Below are 15,806 nucleotides of genomic sequence, written 5' to 3'. Positions count from 1 at the left end.
CTGAGGGGGGATCTAGTGGCCTGTTATAAACTAGTCAGGGGGGATCAGCAGGCATTGGGGGAATCACTATTCCCCCGTTCACTGCCAGGAGTGATCAGGAATAACGGTCACAAGCTGGCAGAGGGCAGATTTAGGCTAGATATCAGGAAGCGCTACTTCACGGTCAGGGCGGCTAGGATCTGGAACCAGCTTCCAAGAGAAGCGGTGCTAGCTCCTATCCTGGGGGTTTTTAAGAGGAGGTTGGATGAACATCTTGCTGGGGTCGTTTGACCCCAGTATTATTTCCTGCCATGGCAGGGGGTCAGACTAGATGATCTACTTAGGTCCCTTCCGACCCTAGAAACTATGAAACAACTCTAAGGAAAGGAAAGAGCAGCATATTAAAAGCAATGGACTTCAAAAAACAGACTTTAGAAAACTCATGGAAAGGTACCTAGTAAAATTGTGATTTTGTACAAAACACAGTATCTGGCACTGACAGCAAAATTGGGTCATGTCCATGAAATCCAAGGGGGAAAAATAAATCCTACTGAAAATAAAATGCTGGCTCCCCAGAGTAGCCAGCAGTCCTCGCAGTGCTGCAGCCTAGCTGTGCAGCCTGCCTCGGGAGGAGGAAGGGGAGGAGAGAAACAAGGATGCCAGAACAAAGGGGAGCCCAAAATGGCTGTCACCCCCACCCCTCACTGCTGGCTGGCTAAGGGGGCTGCCTGTTAGGTGGCCCCACCCCTCCCCACCAATCAGCAGCAAGGGGTGGGGCTACATGACAGGCAGCCCTTGTTACCAATCAGCAGCAAGGGGCACAGCTGCATGAGGGCAGCCCTCAGCACCCCACCACGATCAGCCTACAAAAATGGCGGCCAGCCCCGCAATCTCCCTGCGAAACTGGCTGGCTGCCTACTTAAGTTGGGTAGACACCTACTCATGGAACTGAATAGATAAGACATCTTGGGAAGAAAATCTAAGAGGGGGAAAAAAGCATATGAGAACTTGAAGCTACTGAAGACACAGTCTTAAATGCACAATGCAAATTATCACAGTATAGAAGAAAGATGTTCTACAACAACCTAAAAATAAAAAAATGAATTACAGAAATAGTGATTACAAATACACATGAGCAAGGGTGAACATCAACTCAGAAAGGTTAAGATTCAAGATCCCTGACATGTTCATTTAAAGATGCAATGGGATTTGATGCCGGATCCTAACAGTCACACTTCCTGCCGCACCACACGTGCATGGCAGCACACATGATTAGGGGATTAGGATGAGATCTTCATAACACCATTACTACTTCCCAGTGCAGGGGGAGTTCAGGATCATTAAATTTGAAAGCAGGTGCCCACAGCCCAGCATGAACTATACAGTCCTAGGGCTGGGACCAACAGTCAGCTGATGATTGGGACCATACTGGAGTTGCTTTAAGACTCCAGTGCAATTCTGGAGCTGGGACCAACCATCAGCTGACAGTAAATCCCAGCCTAACAACCACACTGGAGCCAATCTGACATGCCAGAGTAGTCCTGGGACCAGCAATGAGCTGATCATGGGACCCCTGCCAATACCCCTCACTCCCAACCCGCAGTTCCCCGTCTCCAGTGGTGCCCCTCAATCCTGTCCCACGGACCCTCACATCCCCCGCAGTCCCGCTGGTGCCCCTCATGCCCAGCCCACTGCTTTCTGTTGGCACTGAATTTGGATCCAGCCTCTATACCTTTGTTCTGGGTGAGCATAACCCTCAGACCAACCACAACATCTGCCAGTTGATAATAGGCAAATTTATTGATACAGAGTGATACCAAAAAAGCAATACAAACAATCAAACAATTCTGTATTTACCCATCCTAAGGCTATCATCAGAGTCAAAATACATCTGGTCAGGATGCAGGCTCTACTCTGAGGCTCTCTCTCTTAGGTGTCAGCAGTCTGGTTGCGAGATGCCAAGGCCAACAGCCCCCCTTCCAGTGGGGTGCATGAGATGGGCTGCTGGTATGCCCTCAGTCCATGGTGGTCTCAGGGACCCTTCCCCAGGGGATGGGGACAGGGACCCCTCTCAGGGAGCAGGACAGGGAGGGACAAGGAGGAAGAGAAGGAAGGACAGGAAGGGACGCTTAGTTAATCTCAAGTCTCTGGTTTTGTATTCTCCTTCCCCCTTGATGACTCTTCATCCATGGCTATCTCTGGTTGGTTCCTCTGTGTGGTCGCATGTCCACGTAGCTTTCTAGGCCTTCTCTTAATTTCATCTGTTCCCCCAATACTGGGACTTAGCACCCCCTGTTGCTCTGGGGCCTTGTACCTTATGTCACTTATCTTGTGTTATGGGACAGTATGGTACATACTTCTTTGGTTCCCAAGCTGTGTGTCCTTGTGTTAGACAACCTGTCTGCCTTGAAGGCTGTGATCTCATGTTATGGCATGCCCCCTTCATCTCTCAGGCTGTGCCCATCCACTGGCCTTGTTGTGCTAGACAGCCCACCTGCTTTCCATGCCATGAGAAGCTGAGTGAGTCTCCTAAGTTCTTCAGAAATCCATTTAACCCCTGTTGTTTATCTTGAACCCTTATAATGCATATAACTTATATCTATAAGCCAATTCCCAAAAACAGACCTTTAAATACCGTTTTTAAGCCAACACCCTCCACCCCCAGCATAGGGGCGGGGGGGGGGGTGCCCAACCAAAGACAACACATCAGGCAGGCATAGAGGGGCATTTGCCGATGTGTGTGCTTACAGCAGGGCATGGGGCTGCAGCCTGGCCAGAACAGCACAAGCAGAAGCCCTCTCTGTGGCCCAATGGGCAGGACCCAGCATGGGAAAGCAGAGTGGGGCAGCAACCCTCTTGCACTGCTGGCAGTGTGACAGCAGTGAAGAAGTAATGGACCAGGGGTGGAGAGAAAATGTTGCCTTTATCTCCTACTGCTGCCAGCTGCTTAAACACTGAGCTGTGGTTCTACTGTGCTTCCATGGGCTAGTCACTGCTGCTACTCCCCTCAGTCTGCCTGCACTGCCCCCCCCACACTTCCCCTTCATGGAAAAGCTGCAGCCCAGTGCACAAGCAGCTAGTGATGGGAGGAAGTGAGGGCAGCACAGCTCCCACCCCGCCATCTGTTACTCCTTGCACTGTTGGAACAGCTCTCACAGTGGTTCTGGCAGTGGAAGCAGCAAGTCTTGCCACCCTTGTCTACCAGGTCCTGCCCACTGGGCTGGTTTGGCCAGGCTGCAGCCCCATGCCCACTGTGGGAGTAGAAATCCGGCAGGCAGGGCACTGTGACAGGGACTTGTCCCCCTGCCTCCCCCATGCCTGCTCAACTCATTGCCTACTCCCCCTCCCATACTTACCTGTGGAGAGCTGCGGGAGCTGCTCTCTACCATGCTGCCTGGCTACCACATACATATGTGCAAGTGCCTATCATCATTCTCTTCCCTCTCCCCCAGCCCTAAGAATTCAGTGGTTTCCCACATTTTTCTCCTTTAACAGGAAAAACAAAAATCAGTGTTTTTCAGCAGCAAATGGAAAACCTGGATTCTTGGTCATGAGGAGCCCCACAGCTTCCCATGACCTGGCACTCTGGCCCAACTGATAAGCTCCCCTCTGGTAGCCTATAAACCTCAGCATCTCTAGCCTTGTGCTTAAAAGTTGCACATATTCAGCAGTGTTTGGTTCAAGAAGGCTCCAGAAAGCCTGAACTACTGAACTGTATCCTTCTTTCTGAACTTTGAGCATGCTCAGTTGGCAGAGAGGTGATAAATAGATTTGGCACCAAGGTTGAAAACGACATGAAAGCACACCTTCTGAGGTGACTGGTACCATGACTGGATAAAGCCTGAGAGAGTGATAAATGTCTATTCAAGTTATGACTGCCAAGTGCATCTGTTGGTTGGAGAAATGACTGTCAGTTCCTACGAGTTTGATGGGTTTAGAAATATGGTGCAATTAAAATTTATAAAAGGGACCAGATCTGAGGGATCTGGCTCTCCTGCAAAACGAGTGTGTTCCCTGTGTGCATGAATGTGTACCTGGAGAGCCTGAGGCAAGAAGGCCCAGAGTAGCCATGAGCTGTAGTGTAGTCCAGTGGCAGGGAACCATCTCCTGTGGAATGAATAGGATCCTTGCATGTGGGTGCTGGTGAGTGTGTGTTTGGAGTGCTGTGGCTGGACAGCCTGGGAGGCCAGAGGCCAACATGGTCCAGCATGTGATTGTACCTTGTATGCTTGGTGAGAGTGTTCCAGAAGATCATTGGGCTGGTTGAGCTACAGTGAGTGACTACCCCACACAAGCATGAGTGAAGGCCTGGGAAGCGAAAACTCTTCTCCATATGTTTGAGGGTGTGTACACACAGTGAGGGTCTGGGGGGAACCAATACTTCTGTAGAATGTGGATTTACCTAAGTGGTGTTGTCTGCAGTGAATGTTTGCTGCTGGTGAGAGATGGCTATTGCTCTGTAGCACCCTCAGTTGGATCTACCATTGGCATTGTTGTTTGTTATTGTTGATATTGGGATGCTGTTATTGCATATATTGTTTGCTGCTGAATATAGTCGTTGTTGTTACTCCTCTATCTTGTGTTGGCATCGAGTCACTAATTAATGATATTCTGCTAACTAGAGTCAGGCAGCAGGCTTATGGTTAGTGAGGGTTGAGGCTCCACCTCTTTCACAGTGGGATCCTTTAATTGGGATTAACAACTCTATTTGCATAATTAAGGATATTTCCTTGTTCAATACCTCAACTCAGCACCCTGAAAACAGCAGGCATTCAGCAGGCATGGCAGAAACCCTGCCACATGTTCATTTCAAGGCATGGTGAAATCCAACCACAAAAATTACACATTTTGTGGCATAATTGTGTGGCTGGTTTCTCATTTTGTTGCACCATTAATTGCCTGAACACATAGTGGGTTACTATTTAAGACATGATTAAATGGTTAACCACATTTTAAATGTAATGTCTGCTAAGGGCCTAAATGAGTTAAAACCAGCAAAGGGTAAAAAAAAAAAGCCAATACAGAAATATTCTAGAAATATCAAAAGAGGAACACAAAGAAATAAATGGCAAAAAAGACAACAAGACGGACAGTCAAAAAATCTTTGATTTCTCTTTAAAAACTCATAAATGACAGGGGAAGTCCCAGGCACCTAGACTAGAGAAAACACTGGACCATCTTTAAAAGGAAGGGAAAACGAAGGATCCTGAGAACTACAGACCAGTCAGCCTAACTTTGCTATCCAGGAAAAAGAAATTGGCTTAGTATAGAAAAAATTAAAGGGAAAACATGATAGTAAGTCTTAAAAGGATATCTATTAATTATTTGCCATGTCCATTAGGGCATGACAGAAACAGACTCTGCAGCAAAGGTGACTTAGGTTTGATATTTAAGGGGGGGTGGAATCTATAAAAGATACTAACTGCTGGAACAAGCTGCCTAGGGATGCTATGCTACATTCTTTATTGGCAGTTCTTAAGAGTGGGTTTTAGACCAGCAGTCAGCAACCTTTTCAGGCTGTGGGCCAAAGTGATCCCATTCAGGTCAGAGGCACGCACTAGGAGTGGATGCTACAACCCAGATGCTGCCACTGCTTCCCCCAGGGCAACACAGAGAAAGCACGTGGCACTGCTATGGCTTTTCTCACGTTCAGTCAAAGCCCTCTACAGCTGAATGCCTCCAAAGGTCCATATCTGTGGGCCAGATTAAATGCCTCTGCAGGCTAGATCCAGCCCAGAGGCCATAGGCTGTCAACATCTATTTTAGACAAACATCTGTCAGGAATGGCCTAGGTATACTTATCTTGCCTCAAGACTGGAGTCTTGAGGTCCTTTCAAGCCATCCATTCTTGTGATTCTATGCACCGTGCAAACGTAGAATACACGTAAATCAGTACATTATCATTTCAAAAGACAAGGTTAAGTCTTTGCCCAATTTTACTTACTTTAGCTCCAACACTGCAACTTCCAGTACTACCAGTGCTGCCACTCACTACTCCTGTAAATCTGGCCTCTAACAATTCTTGTCTTCTTGGGTCCAGGCTATGAAGCTCATCCATTGCACCTACGGAAAATAATTTTAAATTAGTCATATTCTATGACAAACATATTTGCCACAGAATATTTCCAATATTTTCTAATTTGAGCAACAAAATTTCAGTGTACATTTTAACTGGACAGTCCCTTGAGCATAGAAGATTAATACTGAATTTGATAGCAGTTTGTTTTCTATTATGCAATGACTTGTAAATGCCGAATCCAATCAAGTCGAAAGTTTCAGTGAACATTATGGCCATCTATTCATTGCAACTGCAGGTGACAAGGAACAATCTGTAGCAAGCGAAACTTAGGTTGGATATTTGGAAGAATGTTCTTGTTATGAGGGTATTTAAGCATTGGAACAAGCTATCAGGTGGTTGTAGAATCTCCATCCTTGGAAGTTTTTAAGAGCAGGTTAAACAGACCTTTGAATGGGATGGTTCAGTCAAGAATGATCCTGCCTATAACACTGTTAGACTAAATGACTTCCTGAGGTCCTTTCCAGCCCTACTTTTCTATGATATTAAGAGACAAACCCCAGCTGGTTTCAGTACAAATGAGAAAACTGCAAAAGGTAAATGGGGGACAAATGCAACCCCTCACATCTTGGTTACAGACCAACTTCTTTAAACACCTCTTGCAATTGTCTATAGATAAAACAGCAGGCAGGTGGAAATAGAGCTGTAACCAGAGGCCCTGCTACAGAGAAAAGGAGGCACACAGAACCCAAAGAAGCAGAAAGCCCTTATTATAGAGGAATAATCCATGGCCTGGGGAGAGGAGTACATATGAGATAAACCCAGAACTCCAGATATATGGTAGAAGAAAAACTGAAGGGCCATAGAGTCCTATGGATATGCAGATGAAAGAAGAATTGGAGCACATATTGCTCCTGGCACAAATGGAAGGGGATGGTTAGATTGCAGGAGGTCCCTAAAATAGAATGGAGAAGGGAAGGTGGCATGCACAAAGCTTGTAGGGGGAAAAGCAGAGGTATGAAAAGAACCCTGGTTTGTGCAATGAGCTTAACCTATAAAACCAACAACATGTGTGGTCTTCTAGCTTGCATTAGAAAAAACTAGGGGTAGGCACCAATAGAGGATTTTTTTGCTGCCAACGATGGCTGATTTTTAAGGAGCCATATTGGCTGATACCGATCTAATACCAATATGCAGCCAGGCAGCTTGAAGATGAGCGTTGGGCTGATAAGTCTAGTGTGGGTAAAGGAGCAGGGGGAGAGAAGGGGCATGGGGGGGGAGGGGACGACAGGCAGGTTGAGGCTCCTGTGGTGCTGCTCAGCTGGGGCGGGGCACAAGATGAAGCCAGAGCTCATCCAGGGGGTGTGGCTCCTGCCCTGCATCCTGGCAGGGTATGGGGAGGGGGTATGCACTCCCATATCTGCATGGGGTGGGGTGGGGTGAGACATGGCATGGCAAGATGACGCTGTGAGCTGGGGCTAGGGCTGTGCTGGATTCTTCCTGGCAGGGGCTGGGCCAGGCTGTGCTGCTCTCAGGGCAGGCAGCAGGACTATGGGGGTGGGGAACTGCACTTCCCAGCCAGATGCTCATCTTCAAGATGGCAGGCTGCACTCTTGGGCCTGTGCATGCTGCGGCTGTGTGCATACACAGGGCATTTATCGGCCACATCAGGCAAAAAAAAAAAGCCAACTTACGATACTTTCAATTTTCCCCATATTGGTTCCGATCCGATATGGGACCGATATATCGATGCACTTCTAGAAATCACTGATAGATGTTTATGGGACATGAAGAAAGGAACTTTGTTCCTGAAAGCTTGTCTAACATCTCACCCAACTATACAGTTAATGCAATAAAAAGATATGAAAAAAGCCCTTGCTTTGCACATTTTCTGGACCATCATGGCTTCAAACACTGCCATCTTACTACATGTATGGATATTTAGTCATTCAAACAGAGGAACTGGATTATTTTTAGTACTCTGCTTTTGCATAGAGAATGATTTATACTGGAAAATTACTTTGCTTGTTCTAAGTTAACTACTGGATCTGCTCCATTTGCAAATTTTACTTAAAACTTTCTGGAAATTTGCTCAAAAAGTTACTTCTCATTCACTATCACAGAACTTTTATACAAAATATACTGAAAGAATGGAGCACCAGTACAGTGTCTTTCCCCTGTAAATTAATCTGCTAATTTTGTGCTTCACAGACTTAACCCAAACTAGCATTGCTCAGAAAGTATTTACTACTTTACTCATCAAATTAAGAATCTTGCTTAGATAGCTCTGGTAATCAAGGTAACAATGTCATTTCACTCCTCGTTAGTATAGTACAAAAATAAATGCAGACTCTTAGCCACTGCATTTCAAATGTAAAGCATTAAAGAAAACATTTATGCTTTCAATGCAGTGGAGCATCCAGTTGATTGAGTTTCAGCTGCTGGTGTTGAGCAACTGAAGCATCATGATTGAGTTTATCCACACTACCTACACAGAATTGATGCCGTTTTCTAGATTCTGCATTGTTGGGTGGGAGAAACGATCTTATCCAGATTCAGTGAGGCTCAGCCATAACAATCCAAGACATGTTCTTTACACCCATTATTATTTGCATGAGAGAAGCCCCTAAAGACCACAACTACTACTCAGGCCACATCACACTAGACACACAGTGACAGGCAGGCAGCTCCTAACTAAAAGCCTATATTCTAAAGAGGAAAGATTATGGAAAGAAGGAGAAACAACTGCTTTAGACCAAGTTGCAAAGAAAAATCAGTGATAGGACTAGTAACAGAACTCAAGACTCTTTGCCAGAGCTGGTCAAGAATTTTCTGAGGGAATGTTTTTCCTCTGGAAAATTCAGATGTGTCAATAATTAACATGTTTCTACAAAATCTTTTAATTTCACTAACTTTCATGCTGGATAAAAGACAATTGTTTCAATGGCATGTTCGTGAAGGAATGCTCAGATTTTTCATTTAAAAAGACTCAGAACATGTATATTTTTAATGTCAAACTCAGAATTAGATTTAGGTTTTGAGGTGTGTGGGTACACAAGTGTGAGGAACAATTGTATTTGCGTCTTCAAAAACAACAAAGCAAGCTCAACTCCAGTAACAAGCAGAAAAAGGTCTGTATTATTTACTTACGTACTTAATTTAAATACTAACTTAATATTAACATTTCATCTATCAAATAAGAGCACTAAATATATCTTTACTATGCAATCATTTAATCAACTTTGTCCTGTACATTTTTGGCTCCCTGATGCTCCTCTGATCTCTGTAGGTCTATTTTGTTCACAATGGAAGTATTACAGTACAAGATCCCAGCTGACTTTTCTGTTAGTGTGGACACAGCTGCCTCTGTTCTTCTTTTAATTTATCTTCATCTTTCTTGTGACCCTATTAAAACTTGCAAATAAGTATACTGCAGGACACAACAGATCAGCAGATTTGGCTATGGAAGCCACCGATAATGGTGCTCTTGTTTCCCACTGCCCCATAAAACACACCGAAAGTGTCACAGAACACTATGTTGTGTCTTTGGCTGCAGATTCACCTATCAAGAACTTCTCTGATAGAATAAAAAAAACAGAGGCACAAAACAAGTCTTCTTTCCCAGTATACAATCTTAGTTTGTACAAGAGCTGAAAGTAACTACTACTGTTACCAGAAGTTCTTTTAAAGTGTGTTTTTTTTTTTCAACCAAACATTTAGCTGCCCACATGTAACAACATTTTTGGCAGTTTTGCAGGAAAATAACTAGCTTAACACCAGCGTTGATCTATTAGCAATAGTGCTGCTGCTTCTGCAACATACCAAAATGAAGTTTTTTTAAAAATATCGTAATTGACAACATGGGGAAACTCCAGAGTAAAGATGTCATAGGTCCCCTAAAAACATTCTTGGTTCAGAAATGGCATAACCTTTCACATGCAACAACTTCCTCTGTCAGATGCTATGAATGGATACAGCATTCCTTCCTAGTATCTGACAATGTATGTTGCTGCCTACAAAGGATCTTGCTTCTAACTACTCAGAATCCAAGGGTGCATCCAGACAAGCATAGTTGCATGGTGCCATGCCACAAACATGTTTGCAGCACCATACATCACACAGTCTGGTGTTCTCCACAGTGAAAGGGCATGCTGGCCAAGTGTTCACTGTGCCAGGGTTTTTTTTGACCCCTGGATATCCAGGGGTTAAAAACAACAACAACAAACAAAACCACAGAAAAAACCCTAAAGCAATGCATGCTTGGCCAGCATATGCTGCTGAAAAGCGGAGCTAGGCTGGTCAGAGCTCTGCTCTGCTGCCAGCCGTGCTCCACTCAGAATTGCTGTAGCTGCAGCCCCAGGAGGTCCCCATGACCCCAAGTAAGGCTTCTAAGGTCAGCCCAGTGCTGGCCCCAGCCTCCCTTCGCCTACCCAGAGCACTTGTCACATGCACACGTCAAAACATGTGCGGTATGGGCATTCCCCGGGGACAAGTAGCGGCAGCGCAAGGTGTACTGCCACTACTTGTTCCCATGGAACCAAACGTCTACACATGTCTGGACTCACCCCAAGATGCCACCCTACGCTACCCTGCCTAACCTCAGACTAGCATGGCTAAAAAAATCTAAGAACATTCCTACATTGTTTAATAATTTGTTCAAACCTTACTTTTCAGGAAAAGGGTGTTGAAAATTTGTTCTCCTAAACTGGCGGGGTGCTCAACCCTGACCCACCGAGCCTTATTATCCAGGCCACAATGCTCCCTCAAGGTCCAGAAATATGGCAGCAGGGGATCAGCGGCCCCACATCATGAATGGGAGGATAGGTTTTATTTTAAGTTTCTTTCCAAGCATAATGGTTTTACCTTCTGATACTGAATTTCAGTTTTCTTTCATATTTGTATGATTGCTGGCCTTCTAACTACAGCTTTCTTGCAATATGTTTATAAAATCCTTTCTGCTAGCATATCTTAGCCCATAAACAACTCAGTTTGAAATTTACTACACATACCAACATAACTATTAGGAAAACTTTTCCAGTACTTTTTCTTTTGGAAAGATAAATTGACACTCATGTAGACATACCAGAAAAATACCTGAATTAGCAAGTTTAGCTGACCAATACTTTCTCTCACTTTTTACCTAGACTGCCAGCTTTTTTGTTCAAGGACTGTTTAATTATATTTAAGCACAAAGACTTGATCTGGTTGCTGTGGGCCATCCTTTAACAAATAGGGAGCCTCTTGAAACTGTTGGTTTCTCCAGCACCCATTTCTTGAATACTTTTTGCTAATAAAATAAAGCAAATCTCACACCGTGTGAGCTTGTCACACTTACAGGAATACTTTTAAACTCACACTTAATGTGATAAAGCTGTTTCTAAAAGCAGCACACATTTCTGGATACACAATACACTTTTAAAAATATACTAGTGGTCAATACCAGAATGAAACAGATCATAAAGTACAGTCATGAAAATCAACGGAGTTTAAATGGGCAGAAGAAACATCAGTTTATGAGGCAGGGAGTGCTCTTTCAGGCACTTTCCTAACAAAACATACAATTAGAATAAACATCTTGAACTAAACAAATGTTAGCTTAGCAGTGGCTTTCTTCATAGAAGTCAGGACCAACCATTTTGACAGTTGGGCCAAATTAGCCCTGCAACCTGCCCACGTGCAACTCGGATTCCCTCCTCCTATGCATATTTCTCTGCTTTCTGTTCCTAGCCCTATGTTCACTGACTCACCTGCTGCCCTGCTTTCTATTTCCTTCTCTTTGCTCCCTGTCCACACTGTAACATGCAGTTATATCAGGTCCTCCTGCACCCTCCTACTTCACATCAGGTGCAAAATACAGGACGGAAACATTTAATACAAACATTCCTAAAAGTAGGAATAACCTCCTACTACTCGTTACTAGAGCCAGTCCTTGCTGGACTACTCTGACCTGTTTTACTTTAATACCTTTGCATTCTTGTCCTGATTCCAGTTAGCTTTTCATGACTAGTTAATGTGTTTGCTCCACAATAGTTCAGCTAGCAGAAGCACAAAAGTTCCCTACTTTTGCTGCTCCAGAACTGCAATAAGCTTAAGGTCTTCAGGGATCTCAATCTCAAATGTAAATGCCTGTAAACTACTATCTGAGGAGATCCCTTCCCTAGCTATAAGAACTGCAACTGCACACCAATTCTCTTAACTTTGTTTGGAGAAAGCAATTCAGCAGTGTTATTCGAGACAGCAAGAAACTACCTGGAATACAATCTAGACCACTGCACATCTTAATTTGGTACTGGCTACCTGTTTGTCTGTCCTATACCATGTTTCCTTTTTTGTTACATACTCTTTGCAAGACACTGGAAGTGTTTCCAGTTTAGAAACATATTCAAACTTCATACTGGAATCTATATTTTGCATATAATATTTTTCAAATGAACTAATTCAAATTAACTGACTAAAGGGCACGTACACTACCATGCATAACTAAAGTAAGCCATACACGTTTGTCTTGTAGTTCAATGCCAACAAAGACTCTCAATGCTATCAACCCTAAATCTTCAAACTACACAAATTCCCTCTCTCCAAAATGGGGATGCACAAGGTACCTTGAAAGATGCCTTTTTGCTTATCTCTTGCAGTCATCATGACAGATTTTCAAAGCTTCTCTCACGGTCAAGCTACAAAAATGACTCGTTAATGATTGGCTGTCAGTATCAGCCAAAACAATCTTTACTGGTGCACCCCTACATAAAATCATTTAAATCTTTCCTTCGTCTCTCTAGAAGTCCCACTCTGCTAAGGGCAAGGTGCTCTTGTTTCATGCGCTGCCTTTAACAAACATATAGAAACATACATATATACATTTTTTAAAATTCCAAAATAAAAAACACTCTGTAAGAGACTCTTCTCTCCCTGCAGACAGAATAAGAGAAATCCTTGACAAAATGTCAGTCACATTATTTAATATACTACAAGCTATTCAAATACCAGTGATAAGCATGTCATCAGAAACAACATAAAATATATTGTTTTGGATCTCTGATGTTAACACTAATTCTGCTTTCACTACAAACTTTCTCCAGCCCTGGAAGTAAACAAAGAACTACATGGGTCAATAAGAAGCTCCTCTCTAAATGCTTCTAAAGTTCCAGACCAAAAGAATACACGGGTATTTGAAAAGTGAAAACATCAAAACCTGATTCAAACCTGCCCATCTGCAGTAAAGGAAATGAAGCTTTCATTAGTATGTTGCATGTTACTTTTTGTTAAGGATTAAAGATTACACTAGGAATGCCCCATTCATACACTCCCCCTCAAAAGCATCTCTAAAGCATAAAGTACTTGCCATTGTCAGAGACCATTTAAGGGCTAGATGGTCCACGTAGACACCTAATTTATTTGAAATAATTATGGCAGTTCAATTCTACCTTTCAAGACCCTGATACTTTACAAAATTAATGGGGAGGCCCATAACCTGGTCACAGTGGCCAATGAGGGGGGGAAATGGAGTTTGTAAAATAACACTAAGTTTACACAAATTGAAGAACTAGAGATGCGCTAAGGATATTAACCAATCTGTGGGGAGAATCCATATTTCTTTAATCAAGCATCACAACTGCAGAAACTGAAACTGTAGTTATACTACAGCTGTGATGCTTGTAGACACTTCTAGATTTAGTTATACTACAATACATTAAACTACACGTGCTCTGGTCTTGTTTCTTTCACAATTATTTTTATGCATCTAAATTTGTAAGATCCTAAAATTACACTCAGATTCCCAACAGAACATCTGGTCCATGAGCAGGTTCACTTTTAGGAGAACATTTGGCTGCGTGCTAGAGAAGCAAAGCCAAGAAAAAACACAAACCTGACCTGAGCTGCTAAACAAAAGCTTAAAAACCTTTTTACAAAGTGTGCTTACATGTGACAGAATTAGTGATATGGCAAGAAAACGAGTTGGCAATAGCAACAGGATGGCATGAAGCCAAGCAGCAGTAATGTGAGAAGGAAAAGTTCAATTCCAAGATACTGGCAAAAATGCAGGCTTTCGTTCAGCAGCATATTCAGAAGTGAATCACATCCCAAGGCAACAATTTCCAGGACTGAGGCCTCAAGAGCTAAAACCTTCTCACTTGACCTAAATTAGCAGTCAATAAGCCAGACAGTAAGATTCAGACTCCACATACCTAGTACCACCACAGCAGGTAAATAACTACATTCTATAGGATATGACTTAGTAAGGTCCCAGAAGCTCCAGATTTTACTCTAGACAAAAAAATCATTAAGAGCAAGGAGCCAAAAACAGTTCCTGAAAATATACATGTGATGATATACAGAAATTTGGAGCAAAAGCACTGTGCAGTAGATTAAAACTTCTACCTACGTTGAATGTTAAGGAACATATTCACCTGACGAAAATAGAAGATATTACCTAGGATGCAAGTGAATCTAGTTTACCTTCTGTATCTATATTTTGTTACAATTAGATGGGTCTCTAGGTTTAGGATGTGGAATGGTGAAGAAAAAATAGTAGAATTTACCTATATGAATCAAGTCATTTTAAATACATAGCAAAATTTGTTTAACAACAGAATTCTTTACCTTTGCCTTAAAACATGGTTAATGTCAGTCAGTCAAATGTAAGTGTAGGAAAAGAATATGAAAATTAGAAGTGCACCGATATATTGGTCGCATATTGGACTGGCACCGATAAAGGAAAATTGACATTATTGGCAATTGGCTTTTTGGGGCTGATGCAGCCAATAAGGTCACCAATATATGCTGCGTGCATATGCGTATCCTCAGCATGCACGTGGCCAGGAATACAGCATGACTGCTTGGAGAGCAGAGTCTGGCCGGTCAGCCTGTGGGGGACACGGTATGTGGGAGGCAGATCAAGGCCCTCCATGATGAGAAAGGGAGGCAGGGCTAGGAGCAGGAGGCAGCACTGCCCAACCAGGGCAGTGAATGCAACCCCAGGGCATGTGGGGAGGGCAGGTGGATGATCCAGGAGGTATGGGGGGGGGGGCCACTCCCCACTAGAGCCACCCCAAAATTCCCTGTAGCTCCCTCCCAGTGCCACTGCCACCTGCCCCATGCACAGCCCTGACCCAGCTTCTCCCCCCGGGAAAAGGCTGGCACAGCCCCTGGCCCCAAGCCTGCAGCCCTCCCTTGCCCTGTGCACAAATTAGGGGGGTAGGAGGACACATGTCCCCTATGCTGTCCCCAGGGGTGCACAGAGTGGCAGGGAGCTGCCCTGTTTCTGTGCTCTACCTGGACGAGCTACCCAAAGTTCTGCCCCACGACCAACTCAGGGTCACATTTGCCCTGACTGGGCAGCGCCTGCTCCTGCCCCACTCCCTCCCTCACTATGGGGGCCTCAGTCTGCTCCCTTTTCCTTCCTCCCCCCCTCCCCCAACAGGCTTACTGTCATCTGTATCGGCCAAGAAAATCTTTATCAATGCACCTCTAATGAAAATACAGGTTTCCCTTGATATATGCGGGTTATCATAGAATCAATGTGTCGAAAGGGACCTAGACAGATCATCGAGTCCGACCCCCTACCATGGGCAGGAAGGAGCACTAGGGGTGGGAGGGGTCATAAGACCCCAGCCAGGTGCCTATCCAGCCTCCTCTTGAAGATTTCCAGGGAAGGTGAGAGCACCACCTCTCAGGGAAGCCTATTCCAGGCTATGGCCACCCTTACAGTGAAGTAGTTCTTCCTAATATCTAACCTAAACCTATCCTCCCTCAGCTTGTGGCCATTGTTCCTGGTGACTCCAAGGGGGGCCCTGGTGAACAGACTTTCCCC

At 44.1% G+C, this 15,806-nt stretch overlaps 1 protein-coding gene across 1 annotated transcript in view; it reads right to left on the bottom strand.

The window, feature by feature from the left end:
* Positions 1-15,806, bottom strand: part of TLK1 (tousled like kinase 1) — a 134,647-nt gene that overhangs the window by 67,181 nt on the left and 51,660 nt on the right. Inside the window, exon 2 of the mRNA XM_019554128.1 lies at positions 5,924-6,042. Coding sequence (XP_019409673.1) covers positions 5,924-6,037 — 114 coding nt within the window. The 5' untranslated portion in view covers positions 6,038-6,042. The remainder of the gene's footprint in view (positions 1-5,923; positions 6,043-15,806) is intronic.

Source organism: Crocodylus porosus, unplaced genomic scaffold (assembly GCF_001723895.1).
Source record: "Crocodylus porosus isolate Cpor-Errol unplaced genomic scaffold, CroPor_comp1, whole genome shotgun sequence".
Classification (NCBI taxonomy): domain Eukaryota; kingdom Metazoa; phylum Chordata; order Crocodylia; family Crocodylidae; genus Crocodylus; species Crocodylus porosus.
The sequence above is the reverse complement of the archived record's forward strand: the minus strand, read 5'-3'. Positions and strand labels throughout refer to the sequence as shown.